Below are 19,966 nucleotides of genomic sequence, written 5' to 3' on the forward strand. Positions count from 1 at the left end.
ATCTCAACATGGAATTTGAAAAGCTGATTCTGAAATTTATATGGGAAAGCAGAGAGCCAAGATTAGCCAACACACTCTTAAAGAATGGGGAGCTTGTCCTTCCTATTATCAAGATTCCAGGGGAGCCTGGGTGGCTCAGTTGGTTAAGTGACTACCTTCGGCTCAGGTCATGATCCCAGGGTCGTGGGATCGAGCCCCGCATCGGGCTCCCTGCTCAGCGGGAAGCCTGCTTCTCTCTCACTCCCCCTGCTTGTGTTCCCACTCTCGCTGTCTCTCTCTGTCAAATAAATAAATAAATAAATAAATCTTAAAAAAAAAAAAAAAGATTCCTTGTACAGTTATAACAATGAAGAAAGTGTGGGCTTAGGTATAGACTAATGAACAAAATAGAAAGCTCAGAAACAGATCAACACATACAGGAAACCTGATATTTGTCAGAGTTGTACTGTGCGTTAACAGAACAAGGACAAACATTTTAATACATCATTATCCAATAAGAAAAAATTAACATAGAGCCTTATCTCACTCCATTGCAGACAAATCAATTCTAAGGGACTGAAGACTTATATGGGGAAGATGAAAACTGTTACAAGAAAACAGTAAAATACCTTTTGAGGGGCACCCGGCTGGTTCAGTTGGTGGAACGTGTGACTTCATCTTGGGGTTGTGAATTTGAGCCCCACGTTGGGTGTAGCGATTATTTAAAAATAAAATCTTTAAAATATATGTGTATGTGTGTGTGTGTGTATATATATAATATATATATATATACACACACACACACATTTTTAAAATTTTTTTAAAGTTTATTTATTTAAGCAATCTCTATACCCAATGTGGGGCTTGAACCCACGACCCTGAGATCAAGAGCCACATGTACCACTGACTGAGCCAGCCAGGTATCCCAAGAATACAGTAAAATATCTTTTTGATTTTTGGAGAAGGATGGATTTCTTCAGATATAAAAAAGTAAAAATCATAAAAGGAAATTTTACATTAAAATTAAGAATATCTGTTCACTTAGAAGATGCCATAAAGAAAGTGAAAAGACAAGTCACAAACTGGGAGAAGATATTTACCATATATAAAAATTGACAAAAGTTCCAGAATCCAGATATATAAAGATCACCTATGAGGCAGTAAGAAAAAGGCAGACAACTTAATAGAAAAATGGGGAAAAAACATGAACAGGAATTTCACAGGGGAAGAAACCATGAATGACTAATATGTGAAAAGATGCTGAGTGTCATTAGTAACAATGAAATGCAAATTATAACCACTGTTTTATATTTGTAGATTGAAAATAACTTGATGTACTAAGTGTAAGCAAAGATGTAGAGCACTGGGTACATCGACACAGTGCTGAGGAAATAATAAATTGGTATAATCACTTCAGAAAACAATTTGTCATTTTTTTTTTTTAAGATTTATTTATTGATTTATATGAGAGAGAGAGCAAGTGAGAGCGAGAGAGAGAGGAGCAAGGGGAGGGGCAGAGGGAGAAGCAGACTCCCCGCTGAGCAGGGAGCCCAATGCGGGGCTCAATTCCAGGACTCTGGGATCATGACCTGAACCATTCAATGGGGAAGGGACAGTTACTCTAACAAATGGTACTGGGACAACTGGATATCCAAATGTAAAAGATTAAGAGTGGACCCATACACCTCACACCGTACACAAAAATTAACTCACAGACATAAATGTAACAGCTAAAATTATAAAACTCTTAGAAGCAAATAGGAGTAAATCTTCAAGATCCTGGATTAGGCAATGGTTTCTTAGACCTGACACCAAAATTGCAAGCAATCAAAGAAAAAAACAGTTGGACTTCACTAAAATTAAACTTTTATGTTTCAAAGAATACCTAATAGCCAAAAAAAATGGAGAGAACTGACAAATGGATAAGGAAAATACAGTATATCCATACAATGGAATTTTATTCAGCAATTAGAAGGAACGGAATACTAATTTATAACATGGATAAACCTCAAAAATATGCAAAACGAAAGAAGCCAGCCACAAAAGACCACATATATTGTGTGATTCCATTTATATGAAATGTCTAGAATAGGAAAATCCATTAAGAAAGCAGATTAGTGTTTGCCTAAGGTGGGAGGGCGCAGGAGAGAGGGGTAGGGAATGATGACTCCATGGGTACAAGGTTTCTTTTTGGTGTGATGAAAATGTTCTAAAATTAGGTAGTGATGATGGTTGCACAACTCTGTGAATATACTAAAAACCACTGAATTGTATATTTTAAAGGGGTAAATTTTATGATATATAAACTGTATCTCAATGCTGTTATAAAAGAATTGTTCACAACTGAAAACTAGAAGCAATTCAAGTGCTCATCAGTGGAGTAGAGAAGCAATAGGATATTCATACAGTGCAATGCTACTTATCAATGAGAAGAATGATTTACAGGTATAGGCATTAACATGGATGAAGCTTAAACACAAGGCTGAATAAAAAAAAAGCAAGCCTCAGGGCACCTGGGTGTCTCAGTTGGTTGAGCATCCGACTTTTGATCTCAGTTCAGGTCTTGATCTCAGGGTTGTGAGTTCAAGGCCTTCGCTAGGCTCCACAAAAAAAAAAAAAAAAGGCAAGCCTCAGAAAAATACATACCCTGTGCTTCTGTTAGTATAAAATTCAAACACAGGCAAAACAAAACATCATATTCCTTAGAGTTCCACATCTACGTGGTGTAAGTATAAAAAGAAAAGGAAGGGTATAATTAAACTTTAGGATAGTGCTTACTGCTATGGCAGAAAGACGGTGATACCACTGGACTTCAAAGATGGTAACATTCTATTTGTAAACGAGGTGGTGGATACATGAGTATTCTTTTTATTTCTCTTTACTCTGTCTACTCTTTGCATGTATATAAAGATTAAGAAGAATGAGAGCAAAATAACAGAGTTAATGCCACCTCTCAGGTTCTCAATGAAGGAAGTTCTAAAGAATGTACTCAGGGGGCGCCTGGCTGACTCAGTCGGTAGAGCATGTGACTCTTGATCTTGGGGTCGTGAGTTCAAGCCCCACATGGGGTGTAGAGATTATTAAAAACAAAATGAACCTTAAAAAAAAAATAAAGGATGTACTTAGCAAAGAATGATCGAAGAAGGAAGATCTGAGATATAAGAAGGAAGGATGAGCAAAGAAAATGATAAACACATAGGTAAATATAAATACATGTATAAATAATGATTCCCGTGATTATATAAGAATCATCAGTGGGGGGGGTTTTAACCATAAGAAAACAATTAGATAAATCATATCTTAAGGTCCTTGTGTTGTCTGGGAGAAAGGTAAAGATGTTAAATAATTTAATGTTAAGATTTTAAGGGCTGAAAGAATAGCAGTGCAGTGTGTAACTCCTGTGGTAGTTACGGCTAGTTGTCTTCAATGTTTGTTTCTCTTTATCCCTCAGAAATAGCACCTCTGAGATTCTTTTCTTCATGTCAAATAGCAAATTGTATTCAAATAAGGTAAAAATACAGAAATTTCTTAGGCATAGTGTGATTTTCTAGGACAAAGTATTGTCAAATCGAAAACAGGCAGGGTATGCACAAGATCAGAACCCCAAAACAAGGGGCCCCTGGGTGGCTCAGTTGTTAAGCGTCTGCCTTCGGCTCAGGTCATGATCCCGGGGATCGAGCCCCGCATCGGGCTCCCTGCTCGGCAGGGAGCCTGCTTCTCCCTCTCCCACTCCCCCTGCTGGTGTTCCCTCTCTCGCTGTGTCTCTCTCTCTGTCAAATAAATAAGTAAAAAAAAAAAAGAAAAGAACCCCAAAACAAGCTATACTAGAATCAGGATTAGAATAAGGACTTCTGTGACTGGTATTATGTCGCATCTCTATAATGTGCACACTCTGCTAAGCACAGCACAGGATTCTGAAAACGAGATGTATAGGGACCTTCGATTTGTAACCGGGCACACAGCAGCCTGGACCCAAGCATTCCCTTGGCTACCCTTGCAACAAGCAATGAAGTGGGTGGAAAAAGTAGTGTGTGGGGCTGAGCTGCTCCTGTATGCTCCTGGTGCCTTTGCTGGCTGGAATGCACTTGGCACTTCTGGAACCCAGCAGCCACTTTGAATGATTAGAAGATTTTTTTTTTTTTTTTTTTAGGTTTTTTTTTATTTGGGGGGGGGGTGAGCGCGAGCTGGGGGAGGAGCAGAGGGAAAGGGAGAAACAGACTCTAAGCTGAGTGTGGAGCCTGACATGCGGCTCGATCCCAGGACCCTGAGATCATGACCTGAGCTGAAATCAAGAGTCAGGCACTCAACTGACTAGCCACTCAGGCACCCAGAATAGTAAGATTTGGTGAATGGAAGCCAATTTTATGACATCAAACCTCAGAAAAAGCTAGCCTGGGGCTCTAGCATTCCTATCTCAGACATTCTTGAACTTGAGAGATATGAACAGTCTTGTTCAAACCACTTTTTCTTTTTTAAATGTTATTTGTAGGCAAGCTTAATACCAATTAATACAGCCTCAATGAAAGAGAAGCAGGAGAGGAGCATGTTAATCCAAAAGAAGGCGAGAGAGAGGAAAAAAAAAACCCTCAAAAAATAGAACAGATACCACAAAATAACATGGTAGGAACAACCCCAAGTATATAGAAATCCCATTGTAAATCGACTACATGGTCTACTTCTTAAGTAAAAATTAACAGACTGGAGAAAACTCAAAATCCAGACATACGCTGATTATAGGAGATATGATTATAAGGACAGTGAGAGAGAGGTTGAAAGTAAGCGCCCGGAAAGACATGGTATCCCAGACAGACCGCAGCCACAGGACAGCTGTGCCGCAGAACTCACAACACGTAAGACTTTAAAGCAGAACATGACATACATCCAGAGAAATAGAGTGGAGTACTATCCATTCACCAGGAATATCACAATCCTAAACTCTGTGCCCCTCAAACACTCCCTGCAACTGTCTGTTTCCCACTTGGGCACTAATTCAGTTTCTTCTCACTCACCTAAGAAGACCACCCTAGCAGTTGTACCCTTTCTCTCTGGCATGACGAATTTCCCCTTCCCTACAAGGTCATTCAACAACATTTATTTATTTATTTATTTATTTATTTATTTATTTATTTATTTATTTTTTAGGGTTTTATTTATTTGACAGAGAGAAATAAACAGCCAGAGAGGGAACACAAGCAGGGGGAGTCGGAGAGGGAGAAGCAGGCTTCCCGCCGAGCAGGGATCCCGATGCGGGGCTCCATCCCAATGACCTGAGCCGAAGGCAGACGCTTAACGACTGAGCCACCCAGGCGCCCCATTCAACAACATTTAAACATGCTTATATCACTCCGTTTAAAAACAAAAGGTACAAAAACTCCCAACCCTGTCCTCTGACCCTGTATCCCTTCATTTCTTGGTTCCCTGTACAGAAAAAGTCATCCATACGATTGTTTATACTTGCTGTCTCCAATTACTACTGTTTTCCCTTAACCCTTCTCCAGTCAGGCTGCCGCCGTGCCCACCAGCCCCCTTCCACCACAGCAGGCCCCTTCTTGAAGGTCTCCGATGACCTTCCATCTCTCGATCTAACCTGTGGTGCCCACAGCAGCGGGAGCATCTGACCCAGCAGTCTCTCTTCTAGAAAACTCTTCAGGTGCGTTCCAGCTGCCTTCCCTCCCACCTCACTGGGCACTCCTTTCCCACCATTCAGTTCATGTCTCCACTCCTTAGGCTTTGCCATCTCATTTCTTTTCTTTTTTTTTTTAAAGATTTATTTATTTATTTTAGGGAGGGAGGGGAGAGAGTGCATATGTGTGAGTGGGGAGAGGGGTGGAGTAAGAGAATCTCAGCAGACTCCCTGCTGAGCGCGAGCCCCACACGGGGCTCAGTCTCCTGACCAATGAGATCATGACCTGAGCCGAAACCAAGAGCAGGACACTTAACTGACTGTGCCACCCAGTCACCCCTGCCATCTCATTTCTGACCTTAACGCATACTCCGAGGACTCCCAGTAGAATCTTCAAGCCCGGGCCTTCCCCGGCTCCTGTATCCAGCCGCCCGCTTGACAGCTCCACTCTGATAGCGGATGATGCGCGTCGCATTTCACATGCTGGAAACTGAACTCCCGACTCTGCTCCTGGTATTTATCCTAGTCTTCCCTATCCCAGGAGCACCTCTGTCCTTTCTGTCACCCACATTCCAAACCGGTTTTGACTCCTTTCACTCCTATTCTGTACCCAATCTGTCAGGAAATCTGCTCTGCCTTTCCAATGTATCCAGAACTGCCCCCTCTCTCAGAAGTGCTCCGTGCCCACTACCATCTTGTCGTACCCAGATTATGGTGACATCCTCCTCCTTCCTCCCACCTTCCACCTGTGCTCCTCACTCCACTCTCCTTTGAACAGAGAAACCAGATTCATCCTTTTAAAAAAGAATGTCAAGTTGCAGCACTCAAAACTCTCCAGTGAGCTCTCCTCTGAGAGTAAAAGCCAAGCCTTTCCTGCCCTCTCTGAGGCCCTGTGTGATGTGGGGCGCCACTGCCCCGACTCCATCTCCCACGTCCCGCTTGCTGCTGCAGCCACACCGGCCGCTCCCCGGGCCTGGAGCCCGTCAGACACCTGCCCACCCCAGGAGCTCTCGATCCCTGCCCCTGCCTCTGCCCTCCAGGCCTCCAGGATTGCTGCTGCTCTCTCCCTTGCATCAGGTTTCCTTCCCCACCACCCCGTGGGGACGGCCACACCGCCCCGACCCCCGCAGCCCTCACTGTCCTGCTTTCTGTGCTGTTTTCTCTGTTGTGCGTCTAAACATCTTCCATGTTGTTTGCTTATTTGGTTATTTTCTGTCTTGCCCCATGAGAACATAAGCTCCACGAGGGCAGGGGCTTGGTTTTGTTCACTGCCTTCTCCCCAGAAGCTAGAAAGAATGCCAGTAAGTATTCACAGAATGAGGGAAGGTCAGGACCAGGGAGGGGGTGCTACTTTCTTCCTACTGTCCCACAGTGTCCTGACGCTCCCACAGTTAGCCAAGAGATGCATGAGACACAGTAAAATTAGACACAAAATTGTCATTATACCAGATGTGATTTATGATGTAAATCCAAGAGAGCAGAGTTATACAAGGTTGCTGCACATGAGATCAACGTACAGATCTCAAAATAACTAATCAGAATATGCAAAATAGAAAACTGATTGATTTGACTATAAAAAACAAACCAGCTAGATAGCACCAAGAAATAAGCCTAATAAAAATACGTAAAACCATCATGGAGCAATTCATCAAACTTGAAGAGAAGGATATAAAAGGGATAGCTGGATCAACGGAGACAGAAGCTTTGTTCATAGCTAAGAAGACTCACTATTTTACAGGTATCAGATTTTCCCAAATTCATCTATAAAGTCTATTTCCAGGCAATGCTGCAACAAAATCTTTCCAAGGAATCTGCTACACGGATTCCAGAATTAGTACTGGACGAATGAAGACGTATGTGAACTTTTTATTTCTGAACACAGTAAGAAAGAGGAATTCACCCTGCCAGGTACCAAGGAGTGTTAAAGAGCTACGGCAGTTAACAGCTGTATGAACGCAGAAGCAGGACAGCAGAACAGATGGAGCCCAGAAGCACAGCCCTGTGTACGTAAAGTTTGGCAGCGGTTATGACCGACCAGGATCACTCATCAGTGAGGAAAGTAAGGACTTCAGCAACTGGTGTTGTGACAACTGGCTTTCCATATGAAAAAAAACAAAATGAGATTGTAGAATGCACAGATATGAACTGCAGATGAATACCTAAATATGAAAAAATGAAAAAAAAAATCCCAGATTTTGAAACCATGAAAAAATCTCTATGCCATTGGAACACAGGTATTCTTAAGAATCAAAGGTGCATTCAGTAAAGCAAGAAGATGTAACAGTTTTTTTTAAAGATTTTATTTATTTGAGACAGAGAGAGAGAACACGAGTGGGGGTAGAAGGGCAGAGGGAGAGGGAGAAGCATACTCCCTACTGAGCAGGGAGCCCGAAGTGGAGCTCGATCCCAGGACCCTGAGATCATGACCTGAGCCGAAGGCAGACACAACTGACTGAGCCACCGAGGCGCCCCAAGAAGATGTAACAATTATAGACATGTATACATCTAATGACCACCAAAATACATGAAAGCAAAAATGGACAGAAGTGAAGGGAGAAATTGACAGTTCTACGGTAACAGTTGGAGACTTTAATGTCCCACTGACAATAACAGAACAAGACAGAAGATAAGGAAATAGAGCATTTAAACAACACAATAAACCAACTAGATTTAACAGACTTATACAGAACACCCTACCCACCAACAGAATACACATTCTTCTCAAGTATACATGGGACGTTTTCTACGATAGACCATATGGTTGTGGCACAAATTAAGTCTTTTTTCTCCCCCAAGTTTTTTTAAAAGTAAGCTCTAGGCCCAATATGGGGCCTGAACTCAGAACCCCAAGATCAAGAGTCGCATGCTACACTGACTGAGCCAGGCGGGTGCCCCCACAAATTAAGTCTTAATAGATTTTTAAAAAGATATAAGTCATACAAATATCTCTTCTGAACACAGCAGGATGAAGTTAGAAATCAATTTAACAAAAGGAAAACTCGAAAACTCAAAAAACTGTGTAAATTAAACAATACACTTATTTACTTATTTATTTTTAGAGGGGGGAGGGAGAGGGGGAGGGGGGAGAGGGAGAGAGAAAGTCTTAAGCAGCAGGCTCCATGCCCAGTTCAGAGCCTGATGCAGGGCTTGATGTCACGACCCTTAGATCATGACCTGAGCCAAAATCAAGAGTTGGATGCTTAACTGACTGAGCCACCCAGGCACCACCACCCCCCCTTTTTTTTAGAGAGGGAGAGAGAGAGAGAACAATATACCTTTAAACAACCAATGGGTCAAAGAAGAAATAGAGAGGGAATCAGAAAATACTGAGAGATGAATGAAAATAAAACATACCCAAACTTATGAAACACAACAAAAGTGGTTCTAAGGGGGAAATTTATGGCTATAAATACATTAAAAACTTATGAAAGATCTCAAATCAACAATCTAACTTTACAACTTAAGGAACCAGAAAAGAAGAACAAAATAAACCCAAAGCCAGCAGAAAGAAGGAAACAAGGATTAGAGCAGAGATAAATAGAGACTAGAAAAACAATAGAGAAAAATTAATGAAACAAAAAGATCAGCAGAACTGACAAACCTTTTAGCTAGATGGACTAAGATAACAAATACAAAAATTAAAAATGGAAGTGGAGGCATTTACTACCAATTCTACAGGAATGAAAAGACTGTAAGGATACTAGAACAGTTACACACCAATACACTGGGTAACTGGGATGAAACAGACAAACTCCTAGAAACACAAAACCTGCCAGACTAAATCATGAAAAAATAGAAAATCGGAATAGACCTTTATCTAGTAAGGAGACTGAATCAGTACTCAAAATCTCCCAATAAAGAAAAGTCCTAGACCTGATGGCTTCATTGGTGAATTTTACCAAAGTTTTAAAGAACTAATCACTAATCTTCAAACTTTTCAAAAAATTGAAGAGGAGGAAACACTTCCTAACTCATTCTCTGAGGCTCCATTACCCTGAAACCAAAGCCAGATGAAGACACTACAAGAAGAGAAAGCTACAGACCAATATCCCTATGAATGTTAACACAAAAATCCTCAAGAAAATACTAGCAAATACAACTCATTGGCACGTTAAAAGGGTTACATATCATGACCAAGTGGGATTTATTCCTGGAATGGAAGGATGATTCAACATGAAAATCAATCAGTGTACTACTATGCCACATCAACAGAATGAAGGAAAACAACCACACGATCATCTCAATTCATACAGAAAAAGCACTTGACAAAATCCAACACCGTTTCATGAGAAAAACACTCAACAAACTAGGAATAGAAGGAAATTGCCTCAACATATTAGAAGCCATCTATGAAAAACCCGCAGCATCATACTCAATGATGAAAGTCTGAAAGTCTTTCCTCTAAGACCAGAGATATGGCAAGGATGCCTACTATTACCACGTCTGTTCAACAGTACTAGAAGGTCTAGCCAGAGCAGTTAGGCAAGAAAAAGAAAAGACATCCAAGTTGGAAAGGAAGAAGTAAAACGATTTGTTTGCAGATAACGATATTCTATGTAGAAAACTCCAAAGATTACACATGCATGCACACACACAGTCAGAACTATTACGTGAATTCAGCAAAGCAGCAGGATACAAAGCTAACAAAAATGAGTTGCATTTCTATATGCTAATTACAAATAAGCTGAAAAGGAAATTATAAAACAATTCCATTTACAATAGCATCAAATAGTGTAAAATATTTAAGAATTAACCAAGGAGGAGAAAGGCTTGTACAATGGAAACTACAAAGCACTGCTGAAAGAAATTAAAGACACAATAAACAGAAGTACATCCCCCTGTTCATCAAGACTTAATATTGTTAAAATATCAATACTACCCAAAGCCATCTACAGATTGAGTACAGTCCCTTTCAAAAATCCCAACAGTGTGTTTTTGCAGAAATAGAAAAACCCATCCTAAAAGTCATATGCAATCCCAGGGGACCCCAAATATGCAAAACAATCTTGAAAAAGAACAAAATGGGAGGACTCCTACATCGTGATTTCAAAACCTGCTACAAAGCCACAGAAATCAAAACAGTGTGGTGTTGGCATAAAGATAGACATATAGATCAATGGAATAAAATGGCCCTGAAATAAACCCTTGCATATACGGTCAAATGATTTTTGACAAGGGTACCAAGACATATGGGGAAAGGATGGTCCTTTCAACAGATGGGGCTGGGAAAACTGGACATCCACATGCAAAACTTAGACCCACCTAATGCCATCTACAAAAATTAACTCAAAATGGATCAAGGACCTAAAAGTAAGACCTTTTTACAACAGTAAAACTCTTAGAAGAAAAAACAGAAAAGCTTCAGGACATTGGATTTTTTTTTTTTTTTAAAGATTTTATTTATTTATTTGACAGAGAGACACAGCGAGAGAGGGAACACAAGCAGGGGGAGTGGGAGAGGGAGAAGCAGGCTTCCCACGGAGCAGGGACCCTGGTGCGGGGCTTGATCTCAGGACCCTGGGATCATGACCTGAGCTGAAGGCAGATGCTTAACAACTGAGCCACCCAGGCGCCCCAAGACATTGGATTTGTAATGATTTTTTGGCTGCGATATGAAAAGCATAGGTAACAAAAGAAAAAACAAACTGGACTTCATGAAAATTTAAAATTTTGTGCATTACAAAAGTCATCTACAGAGTAAAAAGATAACCCACAAAATGGGAGAAAATATTGCAAGTCATATATCTGGGTAAGGAATTAATATTTAGAATATATATAGATCTCTTGGGGCGCCTGGGTGGCTCAGCCGTTAAGTGTCTGCCTTCGGCTCAGGTCATGATCCCAGGGTCCTGGGATCGAGCCCCGTATCGGGATCCCTGCTCGGCGGGAAGCCTGCTTCTCCCTCTCCCACTCCCCCTGCTTGTGTTCCTTCTCTCGCTGTGTCTTTCTCTGTCAAATAAATAAAATCTTTAAAAAAAAAAAAAAGAATATATATAGATCTCTTAAAACTCAATAACAAAAAAGCAAATAACCTGACTTAAAAATGGGCAAAGGACCTCCATAGACATTTCTTGAAAGAAGACATATGAACGGCCAACAAGCACATGAGGACATGCTCAGAATCACTAATCCTTAGGGAAATGTGAGTCAAAACTATAATAAGATACCACCTCACACCCATGAGGATGGCTACTCGGAAAAAAAATGGGAAACAACAAGTGTTGGCAAGAACATGGAGAAACTGGAACCCTTGAGCACTGCTGGTGGGAGTGTAAAATGATACAGTGACTGTGAAAAACACTGTGGTGGTTCCTCAAAAAACTAAAAATAGAATTACCATATGATCCTGCAGTTCCACTTCTGGATATATATCCAAAAAGAACAAAAGACAAGGACTTGAAGAGGTATTTGTACGCCCACGTTCACAGCAGCATTACTCACAGCAGCTGAAACGTGGAAGCGATCCAAATGTCTATTGACAGATGAAAGGATAAGCAAATGTGGTGTACACATACAATGGAGTGTTGTTCAGTCATAAAAAGGAATGGTGTTCTGAGATATGCTGTAACATGGAAGAACTTTGAGGACGTTAATGCTAAACCAATCACAAAAAGGTAAATACTGTGTGAAGTACCTTTTATGAGGTACTTGGAGTAGCTGCAACATCAAGACAAAGTATAATAATGGGTGCCCGGGGCTGGGGAGGAAGGGAGAATGAGGGGTTATTGGTTAATGGGTAGAGTTTCAGTTTTACAAGATAAAAAGTATATGGGGATGGATGGTGGTGACAGTTGTACAACAATATGAATGTATTTAATACCACTGAACTGGACATTTAAAAACAGTTAAGATACAGGGCGCCTGGGTGGCTCAGTTGGTTAAGTATCCGACTCTTGATCTTGGGGTTGTGAGATGGAGCCCTGTGTCGGACTCTGTGCTCAGGGGGAGTCCGCCTGAGATTCTCTCTCTCCCTCTGCCCCTTCCCCTGCATCCCCTCTCTAAGTAAACAGATAGGTCTTTAAAAAAAAAAAACCAGTTAAGATGATGTTACATTTTGCCACAATAAAAAATTTAAAAAAAAAGAATCAAGGGTGCAAAAGATTGATATGAACCTATCAAATTTAAAAGTTAGTGATTAAAAAGTCATTAATTTTATTTTATTTTTTTTAAGATTTATTTTTTTTTGAGAGAGAGAGAGTGTGCGCATGTCCACGCAAGGGGAGGGGCAGAGGGGGAAGGAGAGGTACAAGCAGACTTTTGCTGAGCACAGAGCCTGATGCAGGGCTCAATCTCACAACCCTGAGATCCTGACCTGAGCTGAAATCAAGAGTTGGTCGCTTAACTGACTGAGCCAACCAGGTGCCCCAATTTTTTTTAAAGGTTTTATTTTTAAGCAATCTCTACACCCAATGTGGGGCTCAAACTCAAAATCCCAAGATCAAGAGTTGCATGCTCTACTGACTGAACCAGCCAGGTGCCTCACAAAAATCATTAATTTTTTTTTAAAGATTTATTTATTCGTCAGAGAGGGAGAGCGAGCACAAGCAGGGAGAGCGGCAGGCAGAGGGAGAGGGAGAAGCAGACTCCCCGCTGAGCAAGGAGCCCGATGCGGGACTTGACCCCAGGACCCCAGGATCATGACCTGAGCCGAAGGCAGTCGCTTAACCAATTGAGCCACCCAGGCATCCCCAAAATCATTAATTTTAAAACACAAGCGATAGTATCAGAGAAAATATTGACCCCGAAACAAGATTCTTCTCTGAAGAAGATTTTGTAGGATTGCCAAGAAAGAGTACTGACATTTAAAGGTCTTCCCCTAAGGAAAGGGCCAGTTTGTCACCCTCCAGCAGGATGTCCTTACACTTAGATGGACAATAAACCACTTTAATGTTAGCAGTACCTGTCACTGTGGCACCAATAGAAATCACAGATAATTTCGTATCACATTACAGCTGTCACAGATATCTTGAAATAATGTTTACTCTCATCACTACATGGAAATTATAGTAATTAGACTCACTGTTAGATTGTGTTATTTAATGTCTTAACAAAAAAGTATACATTTTGATGACTCTCTATTAATATAATTGGTTTCCTTTGTTATTGTGATATAATTTCTACTATATGTGATTTAAAGCCAATTTTTTGCAGTATCCACAAAAGCCTACCTTTCAACAAGCCCTGCCCAGTTAGTTTCTCAGTGCCTTGATGTTTTTATCCTAATTTTAATTTTTTTAAAAAGATTTTATTCATTTATTTGACAGAGTACCAGCAGGGGGACTGGCAGGCAGAGGGAGAGGGAGAAGCAGACTCCCCGCTGAGCAAGGAGCCCAATGCAGGGCTTGATCCCAGGATGCTGGGATCATGACCTGAGGCAAAGGCAGACGCTTAACCGACTGAGCCACCCAGGCGCCCCCCTAATTTTAATTTTTATTAAATTAATACATGTTCATAACTTTAAAAATAACTAAAAGCACAGCAGTGAAAGAAAACAGATAGGACTACAGCAGAATTAAAAACTACCATGTGCAGGGGCGCCTGGGTGGCTCAGTCAGTTAAGTGTCTGCCTTGGGCTCAGGCCATGATCTCAGGGTCCTGAGATTGAGCGTTGCATTGCATCAGCCTCCCTGCTCAGCGGGGAGGCTGTTTCTCCCTCTCCCTCTGCCCCTCCCCTGCTCGTGCTCTCTCTCTTCTCTCAAATGAATAAATAAAATCTTTAAAAAAAATAAAAATAAAAACTACCGTGTATCAAATGATACTATCAAGAAAATGAAAGGGCAACTTACAGAATGGAGAAAATATTTGCAAATCACATATTTAATAAGGGTCTATTATTCAAAACATATAAAGAACTCTTGCAACTCAACAACAAAAAGACAACCCAGTTAACACATGGACAAGGGACGCCTAGGTGGCTCAGATTGTTGAGCATCTGCCTTCCACTCAGGTCATGACCCTGGGATTGAGTCCCTCATCGGGCTTCCTGCTCAGCGGGGAGCCTGCTTCTCCCTCTCCCTCTGCCTGCCGCTCCCCCTGCTAGTGCTCTCTCCCTGTCAAATAAATAAAAAAAATCTTAAAAAAAAAAAAAACAAAACTGGCTTCGTCCATGTTTTAAAAAAAAGTCATGAAAAAGGAACAGAGGAAGGACAACCTCTTATATGGATGGCCATAGTAAACATTTGATGGACAGAGATAAAGTAAAAAAAACCTCCCAATCTCCACAGATTTCTCCAACAAAAATGTAAAAATAGCCGACAGGTATATGCAAAAATGCTCGACATTATTAGCCATCTTGGAGATGCAAATTAAAACCACAAGGAGATACTACTTCATGTCCACTAGGATGGCTAGATTCAAAAAGACCAATAATTGCAAGCGTTGGTGAGGATGTGGAGAAATGAGAATCCTCATATTCCACTGGTGGGAATGTTAGATGGTGCAGCCACTGTGGACAACAGTTTGGCACGTTCCTCAGAGCGTTAAACACATTGTTACCATATGACCCAGCAGTTTTACTCCTAGGCATGTATCCAAAAGAAATGAACATACCTCCGCGCGCGCGCACACACACACACACACAGGTGTTCAACAGCAATGTTATGGATACTAGCCCCAAAGTGGAAACAATCCAATGTCCCTCAACAGATGAATGGATAAAATGAAGTATACCCATACAGTGGAGGCGTATTCAGCAATAAGGAAGGAAGTGCTCATAGATGCTACAACTTGGATGAACCTTGGGAACATTAACACAAAATGAAAGAAGCCAGACACAAAAGACCACCATGTGTATAAGTATCCAGAACAGCAAATCCCCGAGACAGAATTCATGGTTGCTAAGAGCTGAGGAGGAGGAGGGAATGAGGAGTGACTACTAATAGTTACAGGGTTTCTTTTTGGAGTGATGAAAATGAAATCAGTAGTGATGGTTGAACACTGTGAGTGTACTAACTGCCATTGAACGGTACACACTTTTAATACACACTTTAAACGGGTGAATTTCATGGCATATGAATCAGATCAATAAAGCTGTTACAGCGTGAAAAAAAGAAAAGAAAAAGAAAGGCTTCCAGAAAGACAGGCAACTGAAAGATAGATATAAGGAAGAAAAGATCAGAGGCTGAGGCTCCAGCCGACAGGTCCCACATCTGAGTGATGGGAATTTCGGAAAGAGAAAACAGAACAAATGCAAGTGAGGAAATTATTTTTAAAAGTAAATGCAAGGCAGGGCACCTGAGTGGCTCAGTCGGTTAAGCATCTGCCTTTAGCTCAGGTCATGATCTCAGGGTCTTGAGATCAAGCGCCACGTCGGGCTCCCTGCTCAGCGAGGAGTCTGCTTCTCCTTCCTCTTCTGCCCCCCTTCCCCGGCTTGTGCTCTCACTTGTACTCTCTCTCAAATAAATAAATAAAATCTTTAAAAAAAAAAAAAAAGGTTAATGCAAGGCTATTTGTCAGAAACAAAAGACCTGCGTCTCCATCTAGAAAGGGCCTATCCGCTGCTGGCACATGAACGAAGCCCCACTCGGCCCGGCGCTGCGGAATTTACAAGAGAGGTCAAGTGAGGAGCCTAACAGCTTCCATCAATAAAAAAACACAAAGGCCTGAGAGGTGGAATGCATCAAACTTTTCAGTACAAGTAAAGGAAGCTAAACGCAATATAGCCTTAAAGATTCTGAGAGAAAATGATTTTCAACTTTATGTTTATAGGTGTGTGTATGTATATAGGTTATAGGTGTTATATATGTAGGTTATATATAATATATATACTTATAAACATATACATTTACATATATAATTTATTATTTTCAACTTTACACCCAGTCCAACCCTGTGAGATCTGAATAAAGATATGCAGTTTCCAAAAATTTATCTCGAATTGAAGGTGTGTGGCAGCAAAATGAGGGACGATAGCCAAGAAAGCAGAAGGCCATTGGTCTGGAAAGCAGGGTGTCCACCATGGGACAGTGGCCAAGGGCAGTCCCAGGTGATGGAATGGGAAGTCTCTGGACAGCAGCTAGGCAGTAGGCCCAGAGAGTAACCTGGCCAGATGAGCAGAGAGAACGAGAGGGCACCGGGAAAAATATGAAATCATGAGGTTATCTGATACGTGTGCATATCTGGGAAATAACACAGATGCAGGCTGGCAGATCTGGTGGAACGTGTGAGAAAGTAACAAGAGCTTAGAAAATGAAGGGTATAAAAAAGATGAGGCAGTCATTCATTTTAGGAAAAATAAAATGTGGAAAAGGAAATGAAATCATCATACAGTATTAGGCTCTGCAGTGAACAGTATTTCCATGCTCACGGTGCCCAGAACTACTGGTGGTGTTTAACCCCAAACGGTGATGTCCCACACGGAGGGTGGCGCCCAGGAGGCAGACATGACCAAGCTAACTGCTCATCTCTTAGAGCAGGAAATCAATACATGAAGATGATGAATTTGAGAGGAAATAAAATACCAGAACGCACAGGTGCCAAGAGCTGCAAGCAGGGAAGGCAGGGGCCGGGTGGGGGGCTACCTGGTTCCTGTGGGAAGGCTTTCAGTGCCTTCTCTGGGCCTTGCCTCCACTCTGACTTGTTAAATACTCTTACTGTGGAAAGTTCTTACGACTGTTCTCTGCACAGCAGCAGTGTGACATCAAAGCCGGGACACTGGCCTAGAGGTCCATGGATACGGACCCATCCAAGGGGGCTCTCCCAGGCCCCATGCCATCTGGGGTCAGTGGGATGCTGGCTCCATCCCTTCTGGATACTCTGGAGACCTGTCCTTCCTGCACGTTCTCTGGTGAGGGCCCTCACTGAGGACGAGCTGTGGCCCCTGGGGCCATGGCCTGGAGATTATCAACCACCTGTGAATCTAGGCTCCCTGCATAATTTTAGCTCTTTCTGGGACTCATTTCTTGGGGGAATTTTTCGAAATAGGCACGATACAGATAGAAACAGAAGTGGAGGAGTAGCTGGCTTCTGTGTCATCCGTTCACAGTTCCTCACACCCTGCTGAGGCCCGAGGTTAGATCCCTGGGGCTTGGCATATGGTAGGTGCTCAATAAGGAGCTGTTGAAGTATGGTACCAGCTGTCTGTGTGTCCGCCACTTCTTCGGGCCCTCCCATGCATGGCCACCTCCCATCCTCACAAACGCTCACACAGTTGGGGGGCAGGAGTATCTACCTCTCCGTTACACAGAACAAACGGAGGCTGGGAGGCACGTGACTATGGTCACTTCACGAGGAAGGGAAGAGCGGCATCCCAGCCCGGGTGTGGCTGAGCCCACAGCCTGTGCCCCCAGCAGCTGCTGCCATAAATCCTTCCCGGAGGAAGGTTAGGTTAGCTTAGGTAGAGAGATGGCAGAAAGAAGGGCAACAGGAGGTGAGCTCACAGCCGACTCCAGCAGGGAAACTGAGGCACAAGCCGGGCCCCCTTCTCTCTAGCCCGGGGGCCGTCCCTGCGGCACTCACCTTCTTCAGAGAGGTTGTTCTCTTTGGTCTCCTTGTCCATCTGGCAGCACCAGCCCTCCAGCCGCTCCGTTTCTGCCTGCAGGAGCTTCAGGAACCAGAAGCCGTCCCGGCGGCAGGCCCCGGGCTGCACTGGCTCTGCCGGGGAGCTGGAGGAGGTCTCGAGCCAGGGGTCAGGCGGGGGCAGCGACGAGGCCTCTAGGGCAGGGTCGCTGTTGTCTCCATAGGAGAGGTTGCACTTGATCTGGGCAATCTTGGGGGCCTGCCGAGGGCCGGCATCGATGCTGATGGAGTTGGGGTGTGGGGTACAGTCCGGGAGGCTCCTCTCAGATGACTTACAGCTTGAGTCATTGGCATCCTGGGTATCTGAGTCGGTGTCCCGTCGGGAGGACATGCTGTGAGAGGGGGCGCTGCTTCTGGGGGGTGGAAAGGTGGGGGGTGAAGTGGGGCGGGGATAGGAAAAGGTGAGAGTCACCAGGAGGGCCAGGGACCAGAGGCCACCCCAACCCGGACACACGGGAGACAGAGAAACGGATGCATCGTCTGCTCACCATGCGCCTGAAGCGGGTCCCACAGCCCCCCGTCTCATTCTCTGCTCAGCCCTTGCCCCGCCCGTCCGCGCCCACACGCGCACGCGCACACACACACACACGGACAAGGTCATAAGGTTGCCTGTTTACTGCAGTGGGGCCAGGAAGCCCACCAACATCGGGGTGCTGGGCCATGTCTCTGCTGGCCTCGGCCCCCGGAGGGCTGATTAATCTCGCAGAGCAAGCGCTCACTGGCCCGCCCGCCTGCCTGCCCAGCCTCCCATGCCTGGGCCACTGCCCGAACCCCAAACCCAGCTTGGTTATTAGAAATCCAGCAAGGAGAAGTGGGTTAGGGAGAGCAGGAGGAGAAGGCGCAGGAGAGGTGAGAGCAGAGGGAGGGAGAGGAGGGGGAGAAGCAGCCACCACCTCTGTGCGACTTACCGCCAGTCGTCCTCTACCTGAACCCCGATGGACTGGAATTTGGTAGCGGGACTGGGCTCCTCTTTTGGCACTGGCTGAATGCAGTCAACCTTATTGAAGGACAACGACAGCAACAGCACGGAGACAAAGACAAAAATAAAAAACAAACACCACACTTGCTGCTGAAATTCACATTAGTGGGACGACGCAGAAGGACAGACAGACACGAGGCATGCGGACACTGCACATGGGCCCGAGGCCAGACCCAGTGAAGCCGGGCACTGCTCATTCGCGCGGAGGCGGGCGGGCAGGTGGGCAGGAAGGGGGGATGGGGTGGAGATGACTGGCTTTCCCTACTCTGAGGAGGGTGCCATCACATCGATTGCTTTGGGTCCGTTGTCCTCCGAGAGGTGGGAACCGTTCCTTCTAGTCCTCTCCTTTACACGCATCAGAGAGAAGAAAAAAAAAAAAGAAGGACGACGAGAGAGAAAGAAAACACACACACACACACAAAGCCACAGCCGTTATGTGGTGTAGTCGAAGCTGGGGGCTGTCTCGAGGCAAGGATCACTCCCCCAACCCTGCCGCTGAAGGGCAGGCTGGAGGCGCCTGTCTCAGGGCCAAACCTTGGACAGCGGTTCTGGATTTGGAAACTGCCCGCAGGTGATACAGTGAGGCCCCAGGACACTCTGGGATGCCGTCCCTGGGCCTGGATGGCTGAGGTGACCTTCAGCCGTGGGTGGGCCTGGGGAGCAGTAGGAAGGACCAGGGCCAGGGCCAAGTGCAAAAGCTAGCACTTTTCCTACGCTCCTGTGAAGTGGAAGGAAACCCGGCAGCAGTCATGCCCCGAGTCCTCCGTTCTTCTCTGGGACCAAGATGTGTGGCCATGGAGCAGCCAGGCCAGCCCTTCCATCACTGCTCATGAATGAGGAGAACCCACACCTGACCTAGGGCTTGAGGT

The 19,966-nt window shown here is 43.9% G+C and overlaps 1 protein-coding gene across 6 annotated transcripts in view; it reads right to left on the bottom strand.

Moving 5' to 3' along the window:
- DLGAP4 (DLG associated protein 4) overlaps window positions 1–19,966 on the bottom strand; it is a 193,252-nt gene that overhangs the window by 9,694 nt on the left and 163,592 nt on the right. For 5 of the 6 annotated variants that reach the window (XM_032420072.1, XM_032420070.1, XM_032420073.1 and 2 more), the window contains 2 exons: window positions 19,027–19,115; window positions 18,059–18,471 (listed from right to left, as the gene is read on the bottom strand). In XM_032420072.1, the coding sequence (XP_032275963.1) occupies window positions 18,059–18,471; window positions 19,027–19,115 (502 nt within the window). Of the gene's footprint in view, window positions 1–18,058; window positions 18,472–19,026; window positions 19,116–19,362; window positions 19,443–19,966 lie in introns of all 6 variants that reach the window. The other variant, XM_032420071.1, reaches the window with a different exon arrangement.

The sequence above is a fragment of the Phoca vitulina genome, unplaced genomic scaffold (genome assembly GCF_004348235.1).
Source record: "Phoca vitulina isolate PV1807 unplaced genomic scaffold, GSC_HSeal_1.0 scaffold22, whole genome shotgun sequence".
Lineage (NCBI taxonomy): Eukaryota > Metazoa > Chordata > Mammalia > Carnivora > Phocidae > Phoca > Phoca vitulina.